This window comes from Augochlora pura, chromosome 11 (genome assembly GCF_028453695.1).
Source record: "Augochlora pura isolate Apur16 chromosome 11, APUR_v2.2.1, whole genome shotgun sequence".
NCBI classification, from domain to species: domain Eukaryota; kingdom Metazoa; phylum Arthropoda; class Insecta; order Hymenoptera; family Halictidae; genus Augochlora; species Augochlora pura.
Window position 1 is genome coordinate 6,385,922 of NC_135782.1, and position 21,311 is coordinate 6,407,232.

A 21,311-nucleotide genomic window follows, 5' to 3' on the forward strand; every position below is an offset into this window, starting at 1 on the left:
CTTTGTTTTTTCAATTCTAATCAACTTAGCGTTCATTGACATTTGATAAAAGGAAATCATGACAATTATACATTACACTGTACATCATTACAGGAACAATCTTTAAATAGTACATCAAGTAAAAGTAGAAAAAAGAGAAAGAAAAACCAAAAAAATTACACTACTTCGAAGCGTTGTACGCTATTATCTTATGTAGTAATTATTATAATAAATTGTATTTGTATCTTACAAGTTATAAATATAGTTTCCTCACTTTCGATTGTAAAACTTCTGAAAATTATAAGATTCTACTTATTCCTAAAAGTCTGGCTACTGTTTATCGTCGATTTATATCTTTAAAAGAAATAACAAGAGACAATTTGTCATTGTTCTACCAAAAAAGAAAAAGGACTTTGAATTCAGAATAAGATGTTTCCCATACAAAACATAGCGATTTTATTCTACAAATAATGGGATAAATTTGGTTAATTTTGTGTTTTGTTGTTGTTGGAAACTTGCATATCAGTTTTCTATTTTGCGACGCGCGATTCGACACGGTATATACTTTCTTTTTCTTATACCGTCATAATGCGAACACGCATATATTTAATAATATTAACAAATAGTGTAACACTCATGATAACGTGTATGAGCTTGTAACCTGACTTTTTCGTGAAAATCATGGCATTTAATGCATCAAACGATGGTGCAACAGTGGCGCAGGCGCTGAGCATCATGTATTGATTTGCCCATATCATCACACAGTCATTGTAGCTGGTATTAAGTTTTCGTCACGAATAACGCTGACGCTGCTATCGTCGCCAGCTTCGGGATTCGCCATCTTCATCCTCTTCTTCTTCGTTTTCCTCGAGTAGTAATGCTTCTGCGTTACCCTATCACAAGTGAAAATTTCTTATTTATAAGCATCTTTTGTTCTATCCAACGTCGTAAAGAAAAATGAAAACTCTGTGCATCTAGATTTTAAAAATGAAGTTAATTCTTTGATCTATAAAGTATAAAATGGATTCTTATATCAGAAGGTGCTTATATTCTTATGTATTTTTAAAAGCTTACTTCTAAATCAATTTCTTCGTCAGTGGTAGGCGGCGCTTGTTCAGAACGTGAAGAAAGTTGTACAGATGAATTCGCATTGCTACTACCACCGCCACGATGTAAATGCTGCCCAGAGACCCATGTAATAGAAAGTAATCTATCCTGAAATGTGCGTCCCTTTACTAAAGCTACTTCGGCTTCTTTCCTTGACTTGAAATTGATCACAATTGAAGGCGTTGCATCGTCTACTATTTGATTCACTATTTCTCCAAATTGCTGAAATACAATTGACGTAAAAATTAATTATAATTGAGGTAACACGTATGTACGGATAAAATTTCAAATGTTTTTCAATATGAAGAGTTTGTTTATCAAGCATGAAATAAGTTGTAAATTAATTCTTACTTGAAAATGCGTCAAAACTTCAGCCTTTTCTTCGGTTTCGTAACCAGAGACTAGAAGACTTGTAGGTCTATGATCTACCGAAACGTGGGTAAAACTCCCTCTACCACGACCTCTATATGATACCGCATGGGCGCCTCTTATAATTCTACTTGCTCTTGTACCTCTACCAACAGTTGGACCTGCATTTAAACCTAGCGCAGCAGCTTGAGCTCGCAGCTCGTTTAGTCTTTTTTGCAACTCCCCGGCATCTTGTCCTTCTTGTTGTGCAGTCATTAAGTCTAATTCGGCGTCTAAAATCTCTTTCTGAGTTTGTTCTCTTGATTTTACTTGCGTTTTATTTCCACCAATTTGACCATTCGCTGCTAGATCTTTGCGTAAATTGTCGATCGATTGTTGCAAGTTCTTTATCGTTGTCATAATGGCATCTTTTTGTTCTGGATTCTTTTCAGCTTTCTCAATTAATGCTCGTATTTCTATTAAATGCTTGTCTAACAATTCTTGTTTCCTTTTACGTAAATCGGCCGTTAATTTTAATGCCTCTTTACGCTTCTCTTCCTGTTTTTTCTTTAGGGTTTCCTTAGCTGCTAAAATTTCTTGAGTCTTTTTTATTGCAAGAACCTTTTCTTCTCTAGTAGGAGCGGTGGTAGTTTTTGGCGATGTTGGGGCCAAATTTTGGGTGACTTGCTGTTCTTCAGTTGAACGACGAGTTGGAATATATTCATTCTCTTCAGTTTTTGCTGATGTAGTTACAGCTGCTCCTAATCGTTCTTTTACGGATGGACGGCATCCTAAGTAACATAATATATAAGATTAGATTAAGTTAGAAATATCAGTTAGACCTAAGAAATGTGTCAATTTACCTGGTGGTACATTTTCAATGGCGCCTCCAGCTGCGTTGTTATTAACATTGTTGTGCCAAAACACTTTGATAAATCTATTATTCAAAACAGCCTCGGTGCTTCTGTATGCAGCTTTTGCTTCAGCTGGTAACTGGAAGGTAACCAACGCCCCTTCCGGATCTCCACCGAAATTAACTTGAATATTTACAATTTTACCGAATTTTGAGAAATGATTATTCAGTTGAGTTATATTGTTCAGAATACGGGGAACCTTTTTCAGTTCTAGAGAACAGTTGGCTGGATTATGCACTACTCGCTGTTTTGGTCCGAGACGATTGAAATCGAATGCTTGTTTACGCTTTAGTGGATTAGTTTGAGTATGTGTGATTTCAGACGAGTTCGTATGCGGAATTACTGGCACACTAATTAATTCTCTTTGCCCTCTTCCATAAATACCAGGTCCCGGTTGGGGATGTCTTCCCCATGGCATTCGAGGTTCCATACTTGGTGCATCTGGATTGTATTCTGCAAATGCATCTGTAGAAATGGTTAGAAAGTAATTGTCGCACTGCAAGACTTAAAAATTTGCATTTTAAGAGATTCTTACCCATATTGGAGTGGTGTTGATTTCTTAAATGAGGTGGAGGTAAACTAGCAAGAGGGAGATGTTGCGGTGGAGCATTTCCATTAGGTCCTTGAGGTGGTTCTGGTACTGCTGTTACAGGTACAGTCCCTGGTGCTTGCGCACTATGTGGACCAAAAGTCAAAACGCGACTTAAAGCTACATCTTCTAATACAACTGGATCTGTACCATGATCATAAGGACACAGATCACCTCTCATACAGTATCCTTTTTCTGAAAGTATAAGTTGGAGAGCTAATAGTAATATATCTTTTTTGCCAATGCGATTGTATGAAATAATTAAATACAAACCATCAAAATCTCTGCACCTCCTCTTTGCCTGGAATCCTGGTTGGCTATTTGGTACATTAGAAGCGACAGCAACGACGCTTTGAATTGACTGACTAGTAGTAGATAACCGCATATCCACGTCTCCATGATTACTGTCCTGTGTCGGGGTACCTCCACCAGGACTTCCTTCAATTCTATCTGATCTGTCTACATCCATTCTATCAGAACGGTCTATCTTCTTGCGATCTAATGATCTTGATCGAGATCTTGATCGAAGAGGAGTTGGGGACCTATTCCTAAATCGTGCTCTGTGATCACGATTGTCAGGACCGTCCCGTATTCTCGGTCGTATAGGTGACGTACTACGACTCCTACTCCGCCTGTATAAAGCATTAAACTTCATAAGTAAAGGAAATTCATTAGTTTCGGTAACTCATTATTTGGTAAAAATAATCTATGAACCTGCGGTCATGACGTCTCGTATTTGGTGGTGATTCGTTCCTCCATGGTCGACTTCTGTCGCGTTCCCTATCACGACGAATGTGTTCTCTACTTCGAGACCTACGCCTATCTCTCTCCCACGAACGTGAACGCGATCTTGTCCTGGATCTCATTCGACCACTTCTGGAGTATAAACTTTACGTTAAGGATTTGTTGTGAGCTTTTCTGTTACTAGGTCAGACTTTGGAAAATGAATTTTTTCTTAATGAATTTGCAGACTTTGTAGAAATCAATATCAACTGACTTTCCTATTGTAGTTAAAAAGAAAGTCAATACTACTAACTTCTATATTGTTTGCAATTTCACGAAGGAAGATGATTTTCCCTGGTACTATTCAATAACGTCGTTTAATAATTCTATTGAAGAAACTTACCGACTTCGAGAACGTTTTTCCTTCTCTTTGTCAACTTTTTCGGAATCCGATTTCCTAGTTTCACGTTTGCCGATTGACATGGGCGCAGATCCATTTATTTGGAGTGGAACTGGAGGATTTGTATTGATAGATGTAACAGGAATTGTACTTTCAGCTATTTTTTCAATTGCTAATGCAGGTGGTGGTGGATTTACACCAGGTGGTGTCCCACCGCCATCTGGGTCATTTTTTGCAGGTGGAAGTATATACTCTTGAGTTTCCAATGTTTTGAATAATAGCTCCACAAAGTTTTTGGTTTCTAAAAATATAATACAATGTTAATCTGTAATTTTAGTTTTCACAAACATTATGGCTTGACTTTTATTGAATATGAATATACCTTGTTGTAAAAAGACATCAAGTTGTTCTACCATCCCACCTCGTAATTCCTCCAATGTTTTATCTTTTTTAACGAGAGCGTATACATATTTTGCTAGTGCAGCTGGATCAGCATCACAACTGTGGACATAAACCAATAATACTGAAGTCTTATGCTATTGAAATTTGACATTACTTTTAAATTACTCTTTTGAAGTATATTGCTCATAAAATTTTTAGGATATTTATTGGAGCAATGATAATTTGTTAAATTAATAAATCACAAATTAAGGATTAAACTTGTGTGTATGATTATAATTAAGCCATTATAGATTAATAATGAAAGTATTAAACACTATTCACAAGATACACTACATATGCAATTGACTGTTCTGATTAAATGTTCATTCAATAAACTATTAACAATTAAAATATTTATAGAAAAGATCCTGTATTGTATAAATGAATACAATTAATATATATTTATTTAAAAGTGGTAATAAATATTAATTATCTGTTACTGTCAACAAATCATTATAAAATAAGTCATTAAGTTACTTATGTGAGAATGTTACAATATAAAGTATATTTAGCATCTACAATATTTGTTAAGATACAGTTAAAGCCAATGGTTTGAATAGAAACGCAATAAAATTAAATATGCTGTCCAGAATTATGTGAAATAAGTTGGATATAAAATACACGAAAAATATATTGTGGTCGGGCATATTATTGTTTGAATAGTAGGTAGGAAGAAGCATGATGTAAATCTGGTGTGATATCCTTATTTGCCGAGATCTATCAAAGATCATTTAGAAACAGACGAGTTTACCACACGTAAATATAAATCTGCATGGGGTATAAAGCATAGCACATGTACGGCCATTTACAACATCAAATGCATACACATACACCTAAAACTATACTCGGCCAAGCTGGCCTACTTACAGCGGCTCCAAGACGGCGGTCAGCCACGCCTTGAATTGATCCGGATTCTCTATTATCATTTTTAGTGAATTTGCGACAAAAAACTCATGGAACTGTTCAAAGACACACGTTAATTACACAATATCTGGGCGGGAATAAGTACTCTCCTAAGTAAAGACAGTCGCCATTCTGAAATCTCACTCCTATACACACAGCGATCACACAGATAGAAACCAAAGTTTCTAGAAAATATTACAGGAGTCGCTGGCAGCAGTTCGTTAGGAAGGTTAGGTACGCTTGTTAGTTTATCAGCATTAATATAAAGCATTCTTATAGAGATGAAACTCGATTGTTTTTTCGAGAATTAATTGTCAGCGCGCATGCGTCACTGATTTGTACGTCATGAACATAGTGTGAAACTATTTGAATTAGACATTACAAGCGAGATCTTGTATAACATAGATCTGAGTTGTGTTAAACGCGTACAGTATTGTCTCACTATATTGCACTATGCCAGGGGTGAAAGGCTCAGAAATTTGAGGTATGGTACAGAGAAACTGTCTTTCTGTAATTGGTCGACGCTTCACAGCTATGCAGTGCTGCCCTCACAGTTTTATATACAGAGAGGTAGTAACGAATGAGCAAGAGAGTGGACATCAGTACAAAACAAGTGAAACAGTCACGACGACCGCTAATGTAACTCTTTTCCCTTTACCATGCTTGCGATCTCACTCTTTTTGCGCTTCTGTACGCCTGGTGCTCCATCTGAAACATACAGCGCGATATTCGACTTGTACTTTTCGCCTCGTAGAGTTATCAGCCACATTTACCAGTGAATTTGTAAACAATATTTCGACAAGTTGAACAGGTTGTAGCCTAGCGCTAATTATTTCATTGTCCTGACTGTTAGCGCGAGAGAATGAAAGAATGTTGTAAGTAAATAATGTCTTCATGTCTTTTTTTGAAAGATAATTATTTGCTCGAAATGTAAAATTTAACGTATAAATGTTATTTTTCATGAAATTCAAAAGCCATCAGTAAGGTTGCTGAAACTGTGCACTATCATAATTCTTGACATCATCATCATCACGTTCACGTGGAATGGTAAGATTAACAAAGTCACCTTTCATTTAAATCGTTAACGCATAAAAAAGTTTTGAACTGCTATTCGATGTTCGAAAAGTCTTCAAATTGTTTCGATGGATTTATTTTGAAAGTGTGATATCTGTCATTATTGTGTGAGGGGTTCTCGAGTTTACTAGAAGTAACTTTTTCCTTAGTAAAAATGCAATACGCGGCTTTTAAGTGAAGAACAATTCACGGAGCGCGAATTTTCTGAATTTCTTTTGCTACAAAACAATGATAATTTAAAGAAAAACGCTGTACATCCTTATTTTGAAATGTCTGAAGAATATTTAGTAATTTTTCGAATCCGAAATAGTAAGTAGTTGAATCGTGATAGACGTTTTAATTATTAATTAAGTCATTTACATTAGAAGATTTTTGTGACAAAAAAATATTCTGTGTGTAAACTCACACATAGAGTTTCCTACTTTCGTTCTGTCTCTCTCGATCACCGTCCGTTCTTTTCCTAAATCAACTGCGCGAAGTTGGCTGCGCATTAAAATGGTGGGGGAGGCATACTGTGATAATAATTCATGAAATTGCGTAGATTAAAATGTTGTCTCTCTCGTGTAGTTAATTTCAAGTCCTAACTTAAATAGAAACATGTAGTGACTAATTTTTAAATTTCGTGTAACTTTGTTTTATTTAAACTTGAATAACCTGTACAAAACAAAATGCTGTGTTTGTGTTATTTCAAATTGGTCAGCCTGTATAATATAAAATGAACCAATGAGAAGTCTATCTTTTGATCAGTCCTGATCTGTCTCAAATTTTAACTTGCATCAGTGATTGGTCAAACTGTATTGTGTAACTTGGAATTGTTGTTTGAAAATATTCGCGCCGTTTATACTTTCATTATAGTGTAAAGGTAAGCTGAAACTAAAGGGTTCAAGAACGGAGAGAACTGTGCAAGCAAAAACTATTTAATGTAAGTCTTTTCAATAGTAATATCCTACTTCTATTTTATACATACAATACGGTACAATATTAATTCGAGTTACATAATTCAAATTCTTCTGGTACAGAGGGTTCTTTATTTAGATTATAGTAATGATTTATTATACCAGCTCCCAGAGCATCGGCTATAATATTAATTGTGGTTCTTATACGATCTCTGGAATGTAATATTTTAGTTGAACACATTAATTAAGAGTTATGTTATATATAATAATATGTGTTAGTAGATGCTTACACAAACCAATCTATTGCAATTATTAATGAAACATCTTCTGCTGGAACCCCCACAGAATTAAGAACCATTATTAACATTACATAACCACCGCTAGGTAGACCAGCAGCACCAATACATGATACAGTGCATGTAATACTAAAATAATTACTCAGATATAATTATTCTTTGTTGTTACTTGTAACAATACATACCTTATTATTATAATTCTGAACAGCGAATATTGTAGTCCGTGTAACTGAATTATAAAAATTGCACCAATATTTTCGTATAATGCTATACCATCCATATTTATTGTAGCACCGATTGGAACAATAAATTTAGTTATTTTAGACGATATTCCAATGCTTTCCAAGCATGCAATTGTTACAGGAACTGTAGCTGTACTAAACTTCAATTTTTAGTAATTCATAACTTTTTGAATAAAAATAATTTTATATATCAATTAATTACCTTGATGATGTTCCAAATGCAGTAGCAAATGCTGGTCCAAGTTTGGATATTACTTTGTATGGAGATTGTCGTGTGCACATAAAATACACACTGGGGATTAATATAAAACCTTGTATAATCAAACCACTAAATACGGTTAGCATATAAACACCTAATCGTTGTATTATACTTCCAAAATCTTCCACTTCGAGAATTTTTGCTGAGATCAGAAATAATACGCTTACTGGCACTATCCTAAATAATGTATATATTCCTTTATACAATAATCATGAATAATCAGTTTATAACACATCAATGATAATTATATTTACATTATTGTCCAATTCATGATCTTCATCATAGCTTCTGACAAAGAATGAAAGAATTCTTTTAAAGGTTCACCTTTTTCATTAATTTTTCCAATAGCTAGACCCAACATTATACTAAAAAAAACTAAGCCTAAGACATTTGTTCCTGGTGCATTCCTATAATGTATTTGCCATTCAGTTAATGGTACTGCAAGAAGGCACAACTATGAAATACTACATATTTCAAAAATCATTTCACTATATTTAAGATAAAATTTCCTCTATTATTATTCAAACATACCGGACTTATTCTCTGGTATTTCTAACACAGTTTGATACTAAAACAGTGTACTTATCAGTGTTACATATCAATAGTAATATTTATTTAGAATAAACGATTCTGTTACCTGACTCAAACACGCGTTGACCAAGTTATCTGGGATCAAATTGCTGTGATACAACAGAACGAAATTAAATAAAAATGTGAAATAATTAATCTGTATGAAATATAGAAATGAAGTACCGAAACAGATCTAAAATTGTATCAACTGTCATGAAATGACGGGTTGAATTTTCTGATACAATATTTTGATTTTTCAATATTTCTCCAGGCTTTATTGTTTGAACAAGTATTACACTCAATGTTATTCCAAGTATTGTTGTCGTTATGTAATAGTACAATACCATTAATCCAATTTTACCTATCAATTCAAACTGTATAGTAAATATTATATCTTCTTTTAAACAAGGTATTATTTATTTGATTTATTTTGTATTTACCTGACTTATTTAAATTACAAGTAGCACTCACAATGGTAGATATGAGAAGAGGCAATATTAAACAATTAACCAACCTCATAAATAGTTCTCCAGGGAACTTGAGATACATAATGCTTCGTTTTGACCATGGTTGAACAGTAAAACTTTTAAGTATACTACCCAATATAATTCCAGCACACACACCAAGAATTGTTTTTAATATTATTTTTTGCTTTAACAGAATCTTTGTCACCTTCATATTTATTATTAGGTCGCAGAAATAAAATTTAATGCATATAATGTACCACAGATTTGCATTTTGTACTAAGAAAATCAAGTCCCATTTCCTTCTATGAGAGTATTAATTATATAAGATTTTATAGTATCTTACATCTACAAACGATAAGCATTCTTATCTTTCGTTTATCCCTAACTGGTAGTGCATAATCTAATATGCATTTACCATATTGTGAAGTATTTATTCCAGTATTCTGCTTCTTAAAAGTATAGAATAACAGTAAGATATCTTATTACAGTGGATATACTTACATCCTTTTATAATGCTGTAGGTGTAATCATTAATTTGACTGAAACTAATAGTAGTAGGAATAGTAATAGTAATAATTGTAATAGTAGTAATAATAGTAATAGTAAACAAATAACAAACGATAAGTGTTGATATTTTGTCTTTTATTTATTTTGCACCTATTACAATATAATAAATATGATCGTGCACAATACATGAAGGATGTGTATTTACACACGTTTTTTTCTTTAAATTTTCAGGCCATAATCTTACGTATTTGTAACTGAGTTCGCATTACCATGCTATATATCTTTAATCATTTAATATAATTTATACATATCTTTACAATTCTGTATCGTCTTCCAAGTTAATCGTTAAAACATCACATTATGCATTTCGTCTGCATCCAGTCTTCTGAAGAAAAAAGAATCTCAAATAATCTATTATCGTTTCTCCAGTAAAATGATTACTATTAATCCTTAAAGTTCCAATAATTAGTTAAACTGTCGTTTATATGAAGTTTATTAGTGAGATCAGTAAAGAAATTTATTAACGTTACATTTATACAAAGTATGTTTCGTAAGTTTACATATCTAAATCTACATATTTTCCTATGTTGTTTAATATTTGGTTTTTTATTCCGTATATTACTCAATTTCCTCTGTAATCAGGGTTCTTTATAGACCTTTCTCTCTTGTGCTTCACTTTTTCAGGTGAGGTAATTTGATTTTGCTCAAATAAAAAGAGAAAAATTTGTTTATTGACTTTCGCTTTTTGGTAATTACGATTCGCCAGCCACAGTAACGGATTCCGGTGTCCTGCTGAGGTGTTTCTGTTAACACAACCTATATCACAGAAATTAAGATCGCGATTAGATATTTGCTCTGATGGCATCAGCCACAATTAAACATTCTTACATTTAACGATTAATTAATCATTTGCATAAACTTGACACAACACAGACACACTTAAACATAGATTAGTGGGACCAGTTATTCTGAAAAGATTAGAAAATTAAAATTTTCAAAACTCACTGTTGCTAAGCGTAGAACTGTATTGCAAAATCTAATGTTATACATAGTTATTCTTGACCATGCAAAAATGTATAAGTCATGATTTAGTAAAAAGGAATACAAATAATCTACTGATACCACTTCCAAAATTGGACACTGCAATTACAGTGCATAAGGATTGTCTACATCTATTTTTTTATAAATTGTGTAATCATTCGGATATTGTAATATCATTTCACGAGGCTACAACTAAACTTTCAAAACAAAAAAGGAAACCTAAGAACTCATACAACAATCTTTAAATGAAAATCGACAAACAAATCAAATGAAACTCAAGGAAGAAAAATATTTAGAATCTAATTCTAAGTGTACAATTCAATGGAAACTGTATATATTCATGAAGCATAATGAAATAATATGGTGCATTGTAAGAGATACAACAAATATATTGTTCTATTTGTTTATACAATGACAGTTTTTTAAGGCTTCTATGATTTATTTTGTTTTTTTTTTTTTACATTTGTTCAAGGTAAAGACACATTGCTTTCATGATCAAAAGATGTTTCCTGCGATCCTTAAAAAGTAAAACTGATTCAATACCTTTCCCTACAAAGGTGTTTCCTTTCGTGCCTCTGCTTTCCACTGAAATCCATTTACTCGCGTCGTAATGGGTTTATTCCTATTAGTTGCATTCTCAATTCCATTTCTAACACCTGCTACTAGTCTCATGGCTGGGTTGGATACCAAACCATTGCGCTTTGGTTTTGCGTTACTTGCACTGAAATGAAAAATTGTTGTCTTAACTTATTATCCTTAACTATAAAATTTTATATTACACTCGATTATATTAATAAAAGTGTATGATCATAATAACTGTCCAACTTCAATTACTTTGTGTCTGTAACATGCAAGTAACAGGAGTGAACAACTATCATGAAGTGTTTCTAAAGAATTTGCAATACGTCTTACATAAAATATTTAAATACTAAATTATAAGATAAAAGATTACCTGGCAGGCGTATGGTCAGAAGTGTGTTTTACACTCCTGCCAACACCAGCTCCACTGTTCCCCAAAATTATCCTCATATGTGTATCTCTAGTGAAATGAGTATCGGCCGAGTTCCTCTTCTCGTCCAGTCCATTCTTCTTCTCTTTGCTAACATTTAAGCCTAACATTTCGTTCGTCAATTCGAATGGTTTGCTAACGTCATTTTTATCGATGATTTCGGTCTTTATGTTGATCGGCTCGTAGATAGCTGGTGTATGATTGTAACCGGACAGTTGGGCCTTGTACGGTACGTTTTGATTTCCGGTTATTAGGGAAACCCCCAACTGATTTTGTATCACGTTCGCTGCTGTTTGGGCGCTCGGCGGACTGGTGGTGTTCGTAGGCGAATAGGGTATCAGGCTATCGCTTAACGGCGAATGAGGTGGCGAAGCATAGATCGGGCTCTGTGGTTCACTTTTCAAGGGCGACAAAAGTTTGCTGAGCGGTCTGCTCTTCGCTCCTCTCGAGCATTGTTGTAGTTGTTGCGTGAAAGATAATGGTGTCTAAAATTATAGGAGTCAGATAACGGTCTGGTCTTTCGTGTGATCTGTGATCATAGCGTGTGTATAAATCGAATTGATCTCTACGAAGCATATGTGAACAAGGTTCTCGTTTATTCAGAGTGGCTTAAGTGTGTATGAGGTGCGAGCGAGTGTGTTGTTACCAAAGTGAAACAAATCTTTTCATGGTAAGGATAAGAAACGATCTGTACACGAGTGCAATGGAATAGAATGAACAAAGCATGCAGCGGTTAATGAAACGTGTGATGGATGAGTTGATTGGAAGTGGTATCGGAACTTGAAAATTCTTCAAGTGCAGTTATGAGTTAATGATAAAGCATTAGAAACGTTTGGTTTACCTACTTTTATTACCTGATTCACCATTGAATTCTGATTGAATTTCCCTTGGTCGCTCTTCGTGCTCCCTGTTAAGTTGCTGCTCGATTTACTGTTGCTGGAATTATTGCCGAGGGAGACGCAGCTTCTTCGTTTCGTTGAATCTGGCGATTCTGCAGGACTGTACTGCGTAGAGAGAGGATTCAGAATTGCAGACGATGGTTTTGTCTCTGCTGTTGAATTGGAGGTAACCGAAGTAGCGCTACTACTTCCACCTATATCAGGAGAAATTTAAATAGTATGAGGAATTTTAACGCAACAGCGTATCGGTTATTTTTAGATAAATTGAATCTACCTCCATTAATACCAGGCCTGAGAATTCGTTGATTAGCAGAGTGTTCTTCGAGAAGTCTTACTACTGTGTCATGCCCACTCTTAGCAGCTACTTTAATTGCATTACGGCCACAGTGATCGGAATGACTCGGATCAGCACCATGGTTTAGGAGTGCTCGTACACAGTGTTCATGGCCTTCCTGTGCAGCTATACCTAATTTAAATTTATGAATAGAAATATTAGTTTTATTCATTTCTGGCATGTGGTGCGTTTAAATGAAAGCAACTGCTTTTTACCTAGAGCTGTTGCACCTTGATTGCAAGTGTGGTCGGGAGTAGCCCCGTGCTCTAGAAGTAGTCTGACAATGGCAGCATGTCCTTGCCAGGCAGCAGAATGAAGTGGCGTTCGGTTCTCATTGTCGCAGGCATTTACATTGGCAGCACCTTCTGTTAATAGTAGAGCTACCATCTCAACGTGTCCTTGCCAAGCACTCACGTGCAGAGGTGTTCTGCCCTACAAAGTTGTAACGCATTTATTGATTCAGATCCGTGATTCGTTTAAATGTATCTGTAAGGAAAACTAATGTTAGAATCGAAATTCGTAGCCACTCACTTCTGAATCTCTACTTTCTACATCAGCGCACGCGTGTTCTAGTAAAAATCGTGCCATTGCTAGTCTGTTTTCCAAGGCGAGAATGTAGAGAGTACTTCTGCCATCGGCGTCTTTCGTGTTGACATCAGCATTGTGGGATAATACTACCCTGACAGTGTCATAATGTCCTTCCAGAGCTGCAAGTCTGTATTCAGTTTTATTGATAAAAGAAGTGTTAAGAAAATAAATGGTAGGAGAACATTTGAATTCTTTGAAAACTGAGACTGAGAGGAGCACCTTAGAGCAGTTTTCCCGTCATGAGCGTGTTGATCGATTGGTGCGCCATGTTGTTCTAGCAATCTCTCAACGAGGGTATAGTGTCCCTCTTGAGCCGCAAGCATTAAAGCCCCCTTGCCGTCATTGTCAGTTTCATCAATTTTGGCGCCAGCTTCAAGCAATGCTTCGCAGACGTCAATGTGACCTTCGAAAGCCGCATAGTGCAGAGGTGTCCAGCCCGAATTGTCCCTATGCTGTTCGTCTAAGCCTAGAACATCGCAGTTCACTCTTTAGTCTCTCTTTTCTTCGAGTTACAACATTCAATTCATAATTTCCCTGGCATCAACGAGCAAACAGAAGATATGATCTTGAAGCAGGGATCTGTACCTCTGTCCAGCAATTGCTTCACCACATCAGTGCCACCTTGGGCAGCAGCCACACTTAGGACGGTCCTGCCCTCGTTATCAATGCTGTCAACGTAACATCCCCAGAATAACAAAAGGGCAACAACCGATCCATGACCCATACTGGCTGCTGCCCACAAAGGTGTACGTCCAGTAGCATCGCAATGATCCACGTCTGCCTCATATTCCAAGAGCAGCTCACAGACATCCCTGTGGCCTTCGAATGCTGCTACCAGCAACGGAGTCATGCCGTCTTTGTCTTGATGATCAACTGCAGCACCCCTCTCCAATAATATTGTGACCACCTGTGATACAAGATAACGATGATTCATTGAGACATCAGAACCAGTTTTGTGATTTACGCTTTGATAACTGCACAATTCGGAACCGGTGTTCTGAAACCTTATTCTGTCCGTCAAATAATAGTAAATAATAGTACAACATTATTTATTATATTGTTCTTAGGCGCACTTTGGAAAGAAAAAGTAGACGAACCTTTGCATAGCCATGATTGGAAGGGACACACAAAGCAGCGACACTGAGGGCTGTTCTACCGTCGCTATCGGCATGATCGATCTCTGCACCGAAGTCTAGAAGGTGTTCGACTATCTCACTGTGACCCATGTAGGCAGCAGCAATTAAAGCGGTTCTGCCTTCGTCATCCGTTCTGTTGACGTCGGCGCCGTGCTGCAGAAGTGCTTTAACGATGTCTTCGTGTCCACCCCACGCAGCTGCTCTCAGCGCCGTTCGTTGATCCCAGTCAGCGCAATCCACTATCGCACCATGCTCCAACAGCATTTCGACCACCTACGTGATTATATGCATCTTTTGTTATATTTCAAATTATGATATAATATTTAGACAACGTGTATTCGTGTCCAGAATATTGCACGGCATTCGAGCACCTTTATTATCTTACTTTCTAAAATTTTACATTTAAGTTAGGTGGTACATTCAATTTAGTAGTTAATAAACCACTAGCAATTGTATGTGCATATATACATGCATGTATGCATTATCTATTTAATAACATGAATTACCTGAGTGTGACCTCCCCAGGCTGCAGCTCTGAGGGCGGTCCAGCCATCACAGTCTGCATGATCCGCACATGCACCGGCAGCCAGAAGCACGCGAACCACATCTGCGTAGCCGTGTCTAGCAGCTAAGTTCAACGGTGTCTGTCCGTGACGGTCCGTAGCTTCCAGTTTTGCCTGTAACCGTGAGAAATTCTTAATGCGTTACGATGCCTGCAGTTACGCTCGATATTGGTTCTAGTCTAATTTCATTTCAATGTTCTCGACAGAAGAGTTTATTACGCTGGTAAAATGGAAATTCACCTGAGGGCAGGTCGTTAGAGCCAACTCCAGCAAAGATGCATTACCATCTGCAGCGAGTGTGTGCAGTACTGTTCGTCCGCAAGAGTCCGTTTGATTGATGTCTCCGCTCTCACCAAGCAGTTCTGTTAACGGTTCGCTGGGAGATTCGTCCATCGGGCTAACATCTTGCGAGACCTTTTATAATACGATAAGGTAATCATTATTCCATTTATTCCACTTCATACAAAATGCTAAATAAGTAAAGATTAACAAGGGTTTAAATAGGTACTTGCAGCCTGCAGGAAAGAACGATTATGATAAATATGAAAAGAGCAATGATTGTATACCTGACTAGAAGAAACAGCATCCTTGTTGGTATCGTCTTCCACAACCTTCTCAGACGGCTTAGCCCCAGCGTCGATAAGCAATCTCAACAGCTTAACTTCTTGTCTGGGCCAGAGGATACACTCGGAGCTGTCTAGGTAGCATTCTTCGATCGGTGCTCCACTGCCAATCATCCAGAGTATCTGAAGAGTGTGAATATCCAAATTGCAGTTCGTGGTGGCTACGTTAGTGATGGATCGTTGGAGATGCTGTCCCAGCACACAGATCTCATCAGGGTTTAGGTCTGGTGCGCGAAGGGTGTAGTAAGCAGCCAACATGGCGTGGCCCTCGATGGCGGAACAGAGATACTTTTGGGTACAGTGCTTGACATCTAATAGCCACTCGGCGAAACTGTGATGGAACAGCATCAGTGCACCAGCACGGGACACCGAGATCACTCTTCGTAAAAGGTGTAGGCGTCGGTTGAAGTCTTCGATGGTGATGCCTGTGCAGGCGGTTTTCACACATTTGTAGAGGATCTCCTGGGTGATAGGCAGTTTGGCAGCAAGGATCACGTTAAGCAGCGGTTGGACTTTGGCGAATTGCTTCCTGCTGAAGAGTCTTTGGCACAGCCAGAGATAGAGGCCGTTCAAAGTGCCTGGTATCTCGCGGACCTCTCGTAAGACAATAAAGTTCTCAGCGACACCGTCGAGAACCTTTTCCAGGTACAGGAAACAGCCGTTGCTCTTGATGTGCAACTGATTCAGCATCTCAGCCGTGTCGCAAGAGATGTGTTGCCTGGACGAACGAAAGGAAACCATTGGTTCGTCAGTCACAACAGACGATACTATGGAATATCGCGCACAAAATAAAATAAAATTTCCATTTACCTGAGCGCATCTTCTTGATCCAAACGAGCAAGAATATACTGCTGAACATCTCGGACCACGTGAGATTTCCTTAGATCGTCCAACGAGATCTTACGGAATCCAGTGAACATCCTCGAGATTGTTTTACTCTGACGTCGAGCAGTACAAACCAGCAGTAACCACTGCGGAAAGAGGTGGTGGTGGTTGGCCAGCAGTTCAGCAATTGTTCTACTAACGTTCTCATTCTCCCTTCTAGAGTCTCTGGTGCCGGTCTGTGGAGGATTCAAGGTCTGTCCCTCATCGATGGAGTCAACCAACAAGAACAAGCAGCTCTTCGGCGGCTCGACTTCCAACAGAGGGAACAAGAGCGCCTTCTTCAATGCGTCATCGGGATCTCTGTCGAGGACATCTGGCTGCAGAGCTGCCTGGATCTCTGGGTCTGTCCGGAGTTTCTCGGCGTAGGCTTCCGCCACCGCTTCCCTGGAAGTTAACGGGATCGTGGTGGCGTTGGTCGTCGTCGTCGTAGCGGTACTACCGGGAGTCGGCGAATTTGGCGACGCTCTGCGAAAAACGAGACCGAACTTAACAATATCCTTTTACGCGATCTCCATCGAATTTGACAACCTTAAAGGACAAGACAAGATTTGAGAACAATCGGATGCAAGAGAAGTACTCTTAGCTTCGATAGGAAGTTGAACATTGTTCACCAACCTGTGAATTCCGTCCGAGCTAGCCTGCAGGAGCTGAGCAACCAGAGATCTGACGAACTGCGCCGGCGACAAGGAAGCCTCGCTCCTGGCCTGGCAGAAGTGCCTGGCGAGTAGTCTCCTGTTCAGGGACCTCTGGTGCCTAGCGTTCGCGTTGGTTGATGGCCAGGCTAGCTCAGCGCAGAGCGCGGTCTTCCCGCTTCCTGGTCCACCAACGATCAAGGCGCCGCAGGTCTTCGAAGCTGGCCTCTGCTCCAGGCAATGGGACAGCTTGACGAACGCCCATTCGCGGCAGAAGAACCGTTTCTTCTCGATCACCGGCGCCGCCATTCTCGGGCTCTTTGACTCCCTCGTTTTTAACACTTAACGGATAAACTGAATACTAGTAACTGGCGATATTACTCTTCGTTGCTCGTCAAGGTTCTGTACATCTCGATCTCCGGGGAGATCGCCGTCATATCAAAGTTCTCGATAGTTTGGTTCGAAGTAGGTCGTGCGTCCAGAGGAAAGAAGTGATCAGGCCGTTGGTAGACGATCCTCTATGTCAAGATTGGTATTCTAGGCGGTCGGCCTTCAGGCTCTCTGTTCGGATACGTGTGTGTGTGTGCTCACCGAATCGACACCAGGATTCGAAGCCGGGCGAATCGGCAGAGGAATTACGACTTAGCCGAGTCTAGATTAGTCGCGACGTGCCGCAACTATGCTCGATGTCCGTGTACTCTGACGAGGAGACGTTGGTCGGAGCCCCCGGGGGCTCTGAGGCTTCCTCGGCCTCCATTCAGCCTTCTCATCGCCTCGCCGCGGACCAGCACCGCGTTTCGTATCGCTGCATTCTACCTAGAACATCGGAAACAACAACGTTTTTATTAGACCCTGCGGGATGTTGCGAGAACTTTTCATTTCTACTACACAGGGGACACCTTGATTGGTACAACCCCTTCAAGGGGATACCTCGGACTGGGAATGAAGAGAACCGGTCTACCTAACGTAATTAACTGAAGCGCCGTTATTTCCCTCGGCTATAATTTGCATTGTAAATACACCAGATAATATTGGTTACTTGACGAAGTTTCATCTGAAAGTAGTTGTAGAAATGGAGCACCGTTTACATGAATTTGTAGAAGCTAACTATGAATTTGCAGTCTTGTTTATAGCTTTGTCAGATATATATATTCTTACAATGCGGAATGTTTTAGCCGAAGGAGCAAGCTCCCCGTCGATTTCAGTAAAAGAATCTATGTGGAAAAGATCCGCAGACTGCGAATTTAACTTCCTTATCTGAAAGCAAGAGCGATCTGTTATGACAAATTTTTGGTGTTGGTTTTCCATTTGCGCGATGGTTCTTCGTGTTATTTACGATTCAAAGGGGCCCCGGTGTCCTCGTCCGAAAGGGAACCGTTTAATACGAATTCTTCGCGGGACGAAAGTGAAATTCTGTCGTGTCTGATGGAAATCTCGAATTCCGCAGCGGAACTCCCCGTGACGTAGCCGACGATCTAACATTCGCATTAAATGGCCGTAATAATTGTCTGTCCGCAGGAGGGAGAGCGAGAGAGAAAGGAGCGGGGAAGATGGAATTAGTAGGAAGGACTGCAGACGAGCGAGAACCGAGGACGGGTTAATGACAAACTAGTTCCACTAATGAGAAGGAAATACGCACAGATCCTGCCGGCGGACTTTTCTAATTATTAACGTTGTTTACGCACGGTGAGTAATGTTCCATGTGCAAATCTTGAATGCTGGCAATTGCGCGGGAAAGTGGAAACGTGCATCCACGTTTGTCATCACAAAGCACCGAACAAACCAGTTTCTCCCATTTGATTTTCTCGCGTTTACGTCGACGAATGTTTCGCTACCATCGACACACTTAACACTCATTCTGCTTTGTTCACTGCTAAGTTAAACACACGGTTGGTATGAACTTTCCTCAGAATTTATCAGAACAAGTCTCTTTGACAAAGAAATGTCGAAAGGCTTCGATTACTTTCATCTTTATTAGGTCTGTGATGATCAAGACTCAAGTAATTACAACCTTACGGTAGCTGTGTTTCCAATTTATCGATTTGTGAATCGGCGGACTGCGAAATTTATGCGAAAAATGAAAAATGAATTAATCCAAGAGCTATATAGACGTCGATTTCGTTCTTTAATCGTTTCAATGAGTCGAAAATAATGCAACAGCTGTTTAAAATGCTTCTACTAGTTCCTCTTTTGTATTCCACCTACACATTTTGATTACACACCCATAAAAATCGGAGTCCACTTACCCGAAGTTTTACAATTGTCTCTATTCTACTTCTACACGGCTAAATGAATAAATTAAGTTGCCACAACATTGAGTCCGCAGTCTAGTAATCAGGATGCTGGAAGGATCGTATATACGAACGGGGGAAATGTAGTCGAAAGGAATTCTCATTGTTGCCTGGTTCTTAGCGTTGCACAGGCGAGGATTGAAAACGGGGACGTAACACGTTTTATACGGTGTCCCAAGCATCGACGCGCTTATTCATTCCGCCGCGAAACGATTACATTTGCGCTATTGTCGTTGATTTATGCAACTGGAATGGCGTCCGTTATGCCCCCGCGTACGAATTGCCGAGCCGTCAGCTCGACATATCTAAACACAGAAGTCCCGAAGCGAGTTCCTTTCGTTCGAATCCGTGGTGTTCTCCCAACTCCTCCAATAATATTACACCGTCGCCGATTGCGGGTACCTGGCGCGTATAGATCTCCGGAGCTTTATTCGCGGATACAGGAAATCGCTCGAAATTTATGTCTCCTATTAACATCTTGATGGCCGCGCGTTCCACTGCGCGATCACCCGACATCGTTTCCTACAAATTCTTATACTGCGGGATCCGCGGATGTGGGACGCGTTCGTTGCTTAAGTGAAACGTTGTTTCCACTATCAAACGCGGCATAAGTTTCCTTTTATTTCGTGGAGCAGTTTCGTTGTTCAACTTCATTCCCGATCTACTTAAAACACTCAGGCTAATACTTGACGATAAAACTTTCACGATCAATTAACCGATTTCCCGTTTTATAACCATGTATCAGGATGTATCAAGACGTTTTCATGGGAAATAAAATGAGCGTAATAAAAAGTATACGTGATCGAAATAAATTGGATCTACCCAATCTTGTTGGGCATATTGCACACCGGTCAATATTTCTGCTTGGTCGAATGTTAAAACAGCAGCTAATTAAATGGTTTTCTACCTTTTCTTTTTGATAGATTTTGTTACCTTCGTACTACTTTAGTACGTACGGCTATATTTGTTACATCCCCAACACTGGAGTCAATATTCACCCATTACTACAATATTTAATAATTTCTTATTTAATATTGGCCGCAATATTTCATAATTACTACAGTATTTAATAATTCCTACGATATTTACTTTCCATGGGTATTATTTATTTCCCGGTAATCGTCCCGTTCGATCATTAAACCGGCAGCTCCGCCGCGCGAAGTAACCATCAACAATTCCATGAAAACAACAATCCCGCTCCGGCCGGCCTGTAACAAGCAGCGTCGCGACAATCATCTCGGAAACGTCGCTCGTAATTTGCATCATCGGGGGTGTCCCCTGACAAATTGCTTTAATTACGCGCGCGTCTAGTTAATTTCCTCCACCTCCCCCCCGGGCCCGGCGTCGGCCGAGCGAAGACTCGGCTCGCCGAGGAAAAGAACGGGCGCGCCGTGATAATTATGAATTGCGTACGAGAGCGCGAACTCCTCCTATTCACCGATTTCCAGCGCATAATCACGCCGTTGTTCAGGAGTCGGATCACCTAATTACACAGCCCCGTCGCGGGGAAACTGAAAGGTTCGATGAATGATACCGGGGGACGCATCGTTCGATGTACGTACACGTATCCTCCTCCTCGCTGGAGCATAATACTT

General features: G+C 39.0%; 3 protein-coding genes across 8 annotated transcripts in view; all 3 read right to left on the minus strand.

Annotated features, from left to right (window-relative positions):
- Window positions 1-357: 357 nt before the first annotated feature.
- Swm (Zinc finger protein swm) lies at window positions 358-5,548 on the minus strand. Of its 3 annotated transcripts, none has more exons than XM_078195037.1 (10): window positions 5,369-5,548; window positions 4,443-4,561; window positions 4,064-4,361; window positions 3,652-3,810; window positions 3,211-3,569; window positions 2,884-3,132; window positions 2,298-2,813; window positions 1,438-2,225; window positions 1,054-1,308; window positions 358-872 (listed from the first exon to the last, which is right to left on the minus strand). In XM_078195037.1, exons 1-10 carry the CDS (start codon window positions 5,425-5,427, stop codon window positions 792-794), a joined length of 2,883 nt encoding a protein of 960 aa, XP_078051163.1. In that variant the 5' UTR covers window positions 5,428-5,548; the 3' UTR covers window positions 358-791. The 3 variants fall into 3 exon arrangements, with proteins under 3 accessions (XP_078051163.1, XP_078051162.1, XP_078051161.1); XM_078195036.1 differs by having other exon boundaries at window positions 3,652-3,813; XM_078195035.1 differs by having other exon boundaries at window positions 3,652-3,825.
- A 1,838-nt stretch (window positions 5,549-7,386) lies between these two features.
- Window positions 7,387-9,471, minus strand: LOC144476877 (excitatory amino acid transporter 3). Of its 2 annotated transcripts, none has more exons than XM_078194189.1 (9): window positions 9,182-9,471; window positions 8,925-9,102; window positions 8,809-8,851; window positions 8,703-8,739; window positions 8,426-8,609; window positions 8,115-8,348; window positions 7,856-8,047; window positions 7,665-7,799; window positions 7,387-7,586 (listed from the first exon to the last, which is right to left on the minus strand). In XM_078194189.1, the coding sequence occupies exons 1-9, from the start codon at window positions 9,417-9,419 to the stop codon at window positions 7,460-7,462; spliced, it is 1,368 nt and encodes a 455-aa protein (XP_078050315.1). In that variant the 5' UTR covers window positions 9,420-9,471; the 3' UTR covers window positions 7,387-7,459. The 2 variants fall into 2 exon arrangements, with proteins under 2 accessions (XP_078050315.1, XP_078050317.1); XM_078194191.1 differs by having other exon boundaries at window positions 7,469-7,586; window positions 7,665-7,704.
- A 369-nt stretch (window positions 9,472-9,840) lies between these two features.
- The window catches only part of LOC144476876 (uncharacterized), a 97,847-nt gene continuing 86,376 nt past the window's right edge, over window positions 9,841-21,311 (minus strand). Inside the window, exons 3-17 of one of the 3 annotated variants that reach the window (XM_078194187.1) lie at window positions 17,409-18,241; window positions 16,719-17,258; window positions 15,852-16,626; window positions 15,526-15,699; window positions 15,229-15,399; window positions 14,684-14,995; window positions 14,172-14,493; window positions 13,806-14,052; window positions 13,530-13,713; window positions 13,214-13,430; window positions 12,939-13,130; window positions 12,620-12,858; window positions 11,709-12,250; window positions 11,300-11,477; window positions 10,392-10,531 (exon numbers count right to left, since the gene is read on the minus strand). In XM_078194187.1, coding sequence (XP_078050313.1) covers window positions 11,306-11,477; window positions 11,709-12,250; window positions 12,620-12,858; window positions 12,939-13,130; window positions 13,214-13,430; window positions 13,530-13,713; window positions 13,806-14,052; window positions 14,172-14,493; window positions 14,684-14,995; window positions 15,229-15,399; window positions 15,526-15,699; window positions 15,852-16,626; window positions 16,719-17,258; window positions 17,409-17,734 — 4,413 coding nt within the window. In that variant the 5' untranslated portion in view covers window positions 17,735-18,241 and the 3' untranslated portion in view covers window positions 10,392-10,531; window positions 11,300-11,305. Of the gene's footprint in view, window positions 10,532-11,299; window positions 11,478-11,708; window positions 12,251-12,610; window positions 12,859-12,938; window positions 13,131-13,213; window positions 13,431-13,529; window positions 13,714-13,805; window positions 14,053-14,171; window positions 14,494-14,683; window positions 14,996-15,228; window positions 15,400-15,525; window positions 15,700-15,851; window positions 16,627-16,718; window positions 17,259-17,408; window positions 18,242-21,311 lie in introns of all 3 variants that reach the window. The other 2 variants (XM_078194186.1, XM_078194188.1) reach the window with 2 other exon arrangements.

What these genes read in the sequence shown, in the direction of transcription:
- Swm (XM_078195035.1), bottom strand. Translation starts at nt 5,427, where the DNA reads ATGATAATAGAGAATCCGGATCAATTCAAGGCGTGGCTGACCGCCGTC. An exon ending in GAGGTGCAGAGATTTTGATG is followed by an intron (nt 3,133 to 3,210) that starts GTTTGTATTTAA and finishes TTATACTTTCAG; the next exon opens with AAAAAGGATACTGTATGAGA. An exon ending in CATTGAAAATGTACCACCAG is followed by an intron (nt 2,226 to 2,297) that starts GTAAATTGACAC and finishes TATGTTACTTAG; the next exon opens with GATGCCGTCCATCCGTAAAA.
- LOC144476877 (XM_078194189.1), bottom strand. Translation starts at nt 9,419, where the DNA reads ATGAAGGTGACAAAGATTCTGTTAAAGCAAAAAATAATATTAAAAACA. An exon ending in TTGTAATTTAAATAAGTCAG is followed by an intron (nt 9,103 to 9,181) that starts GTAAATACAAAA and finishes TTGAATTGATAG; the next exon opens with GTAAAATTGGATTAATGGTA. An exon ending in GCATTTGGAACATCATCAAG is followed by an intron (nt 8,048 to 8,114) that starts GTAATTAATTGA and finishes ATTGAAGTTTAG; the next exon opens with TACAGCTACAGTTCCTGTAA.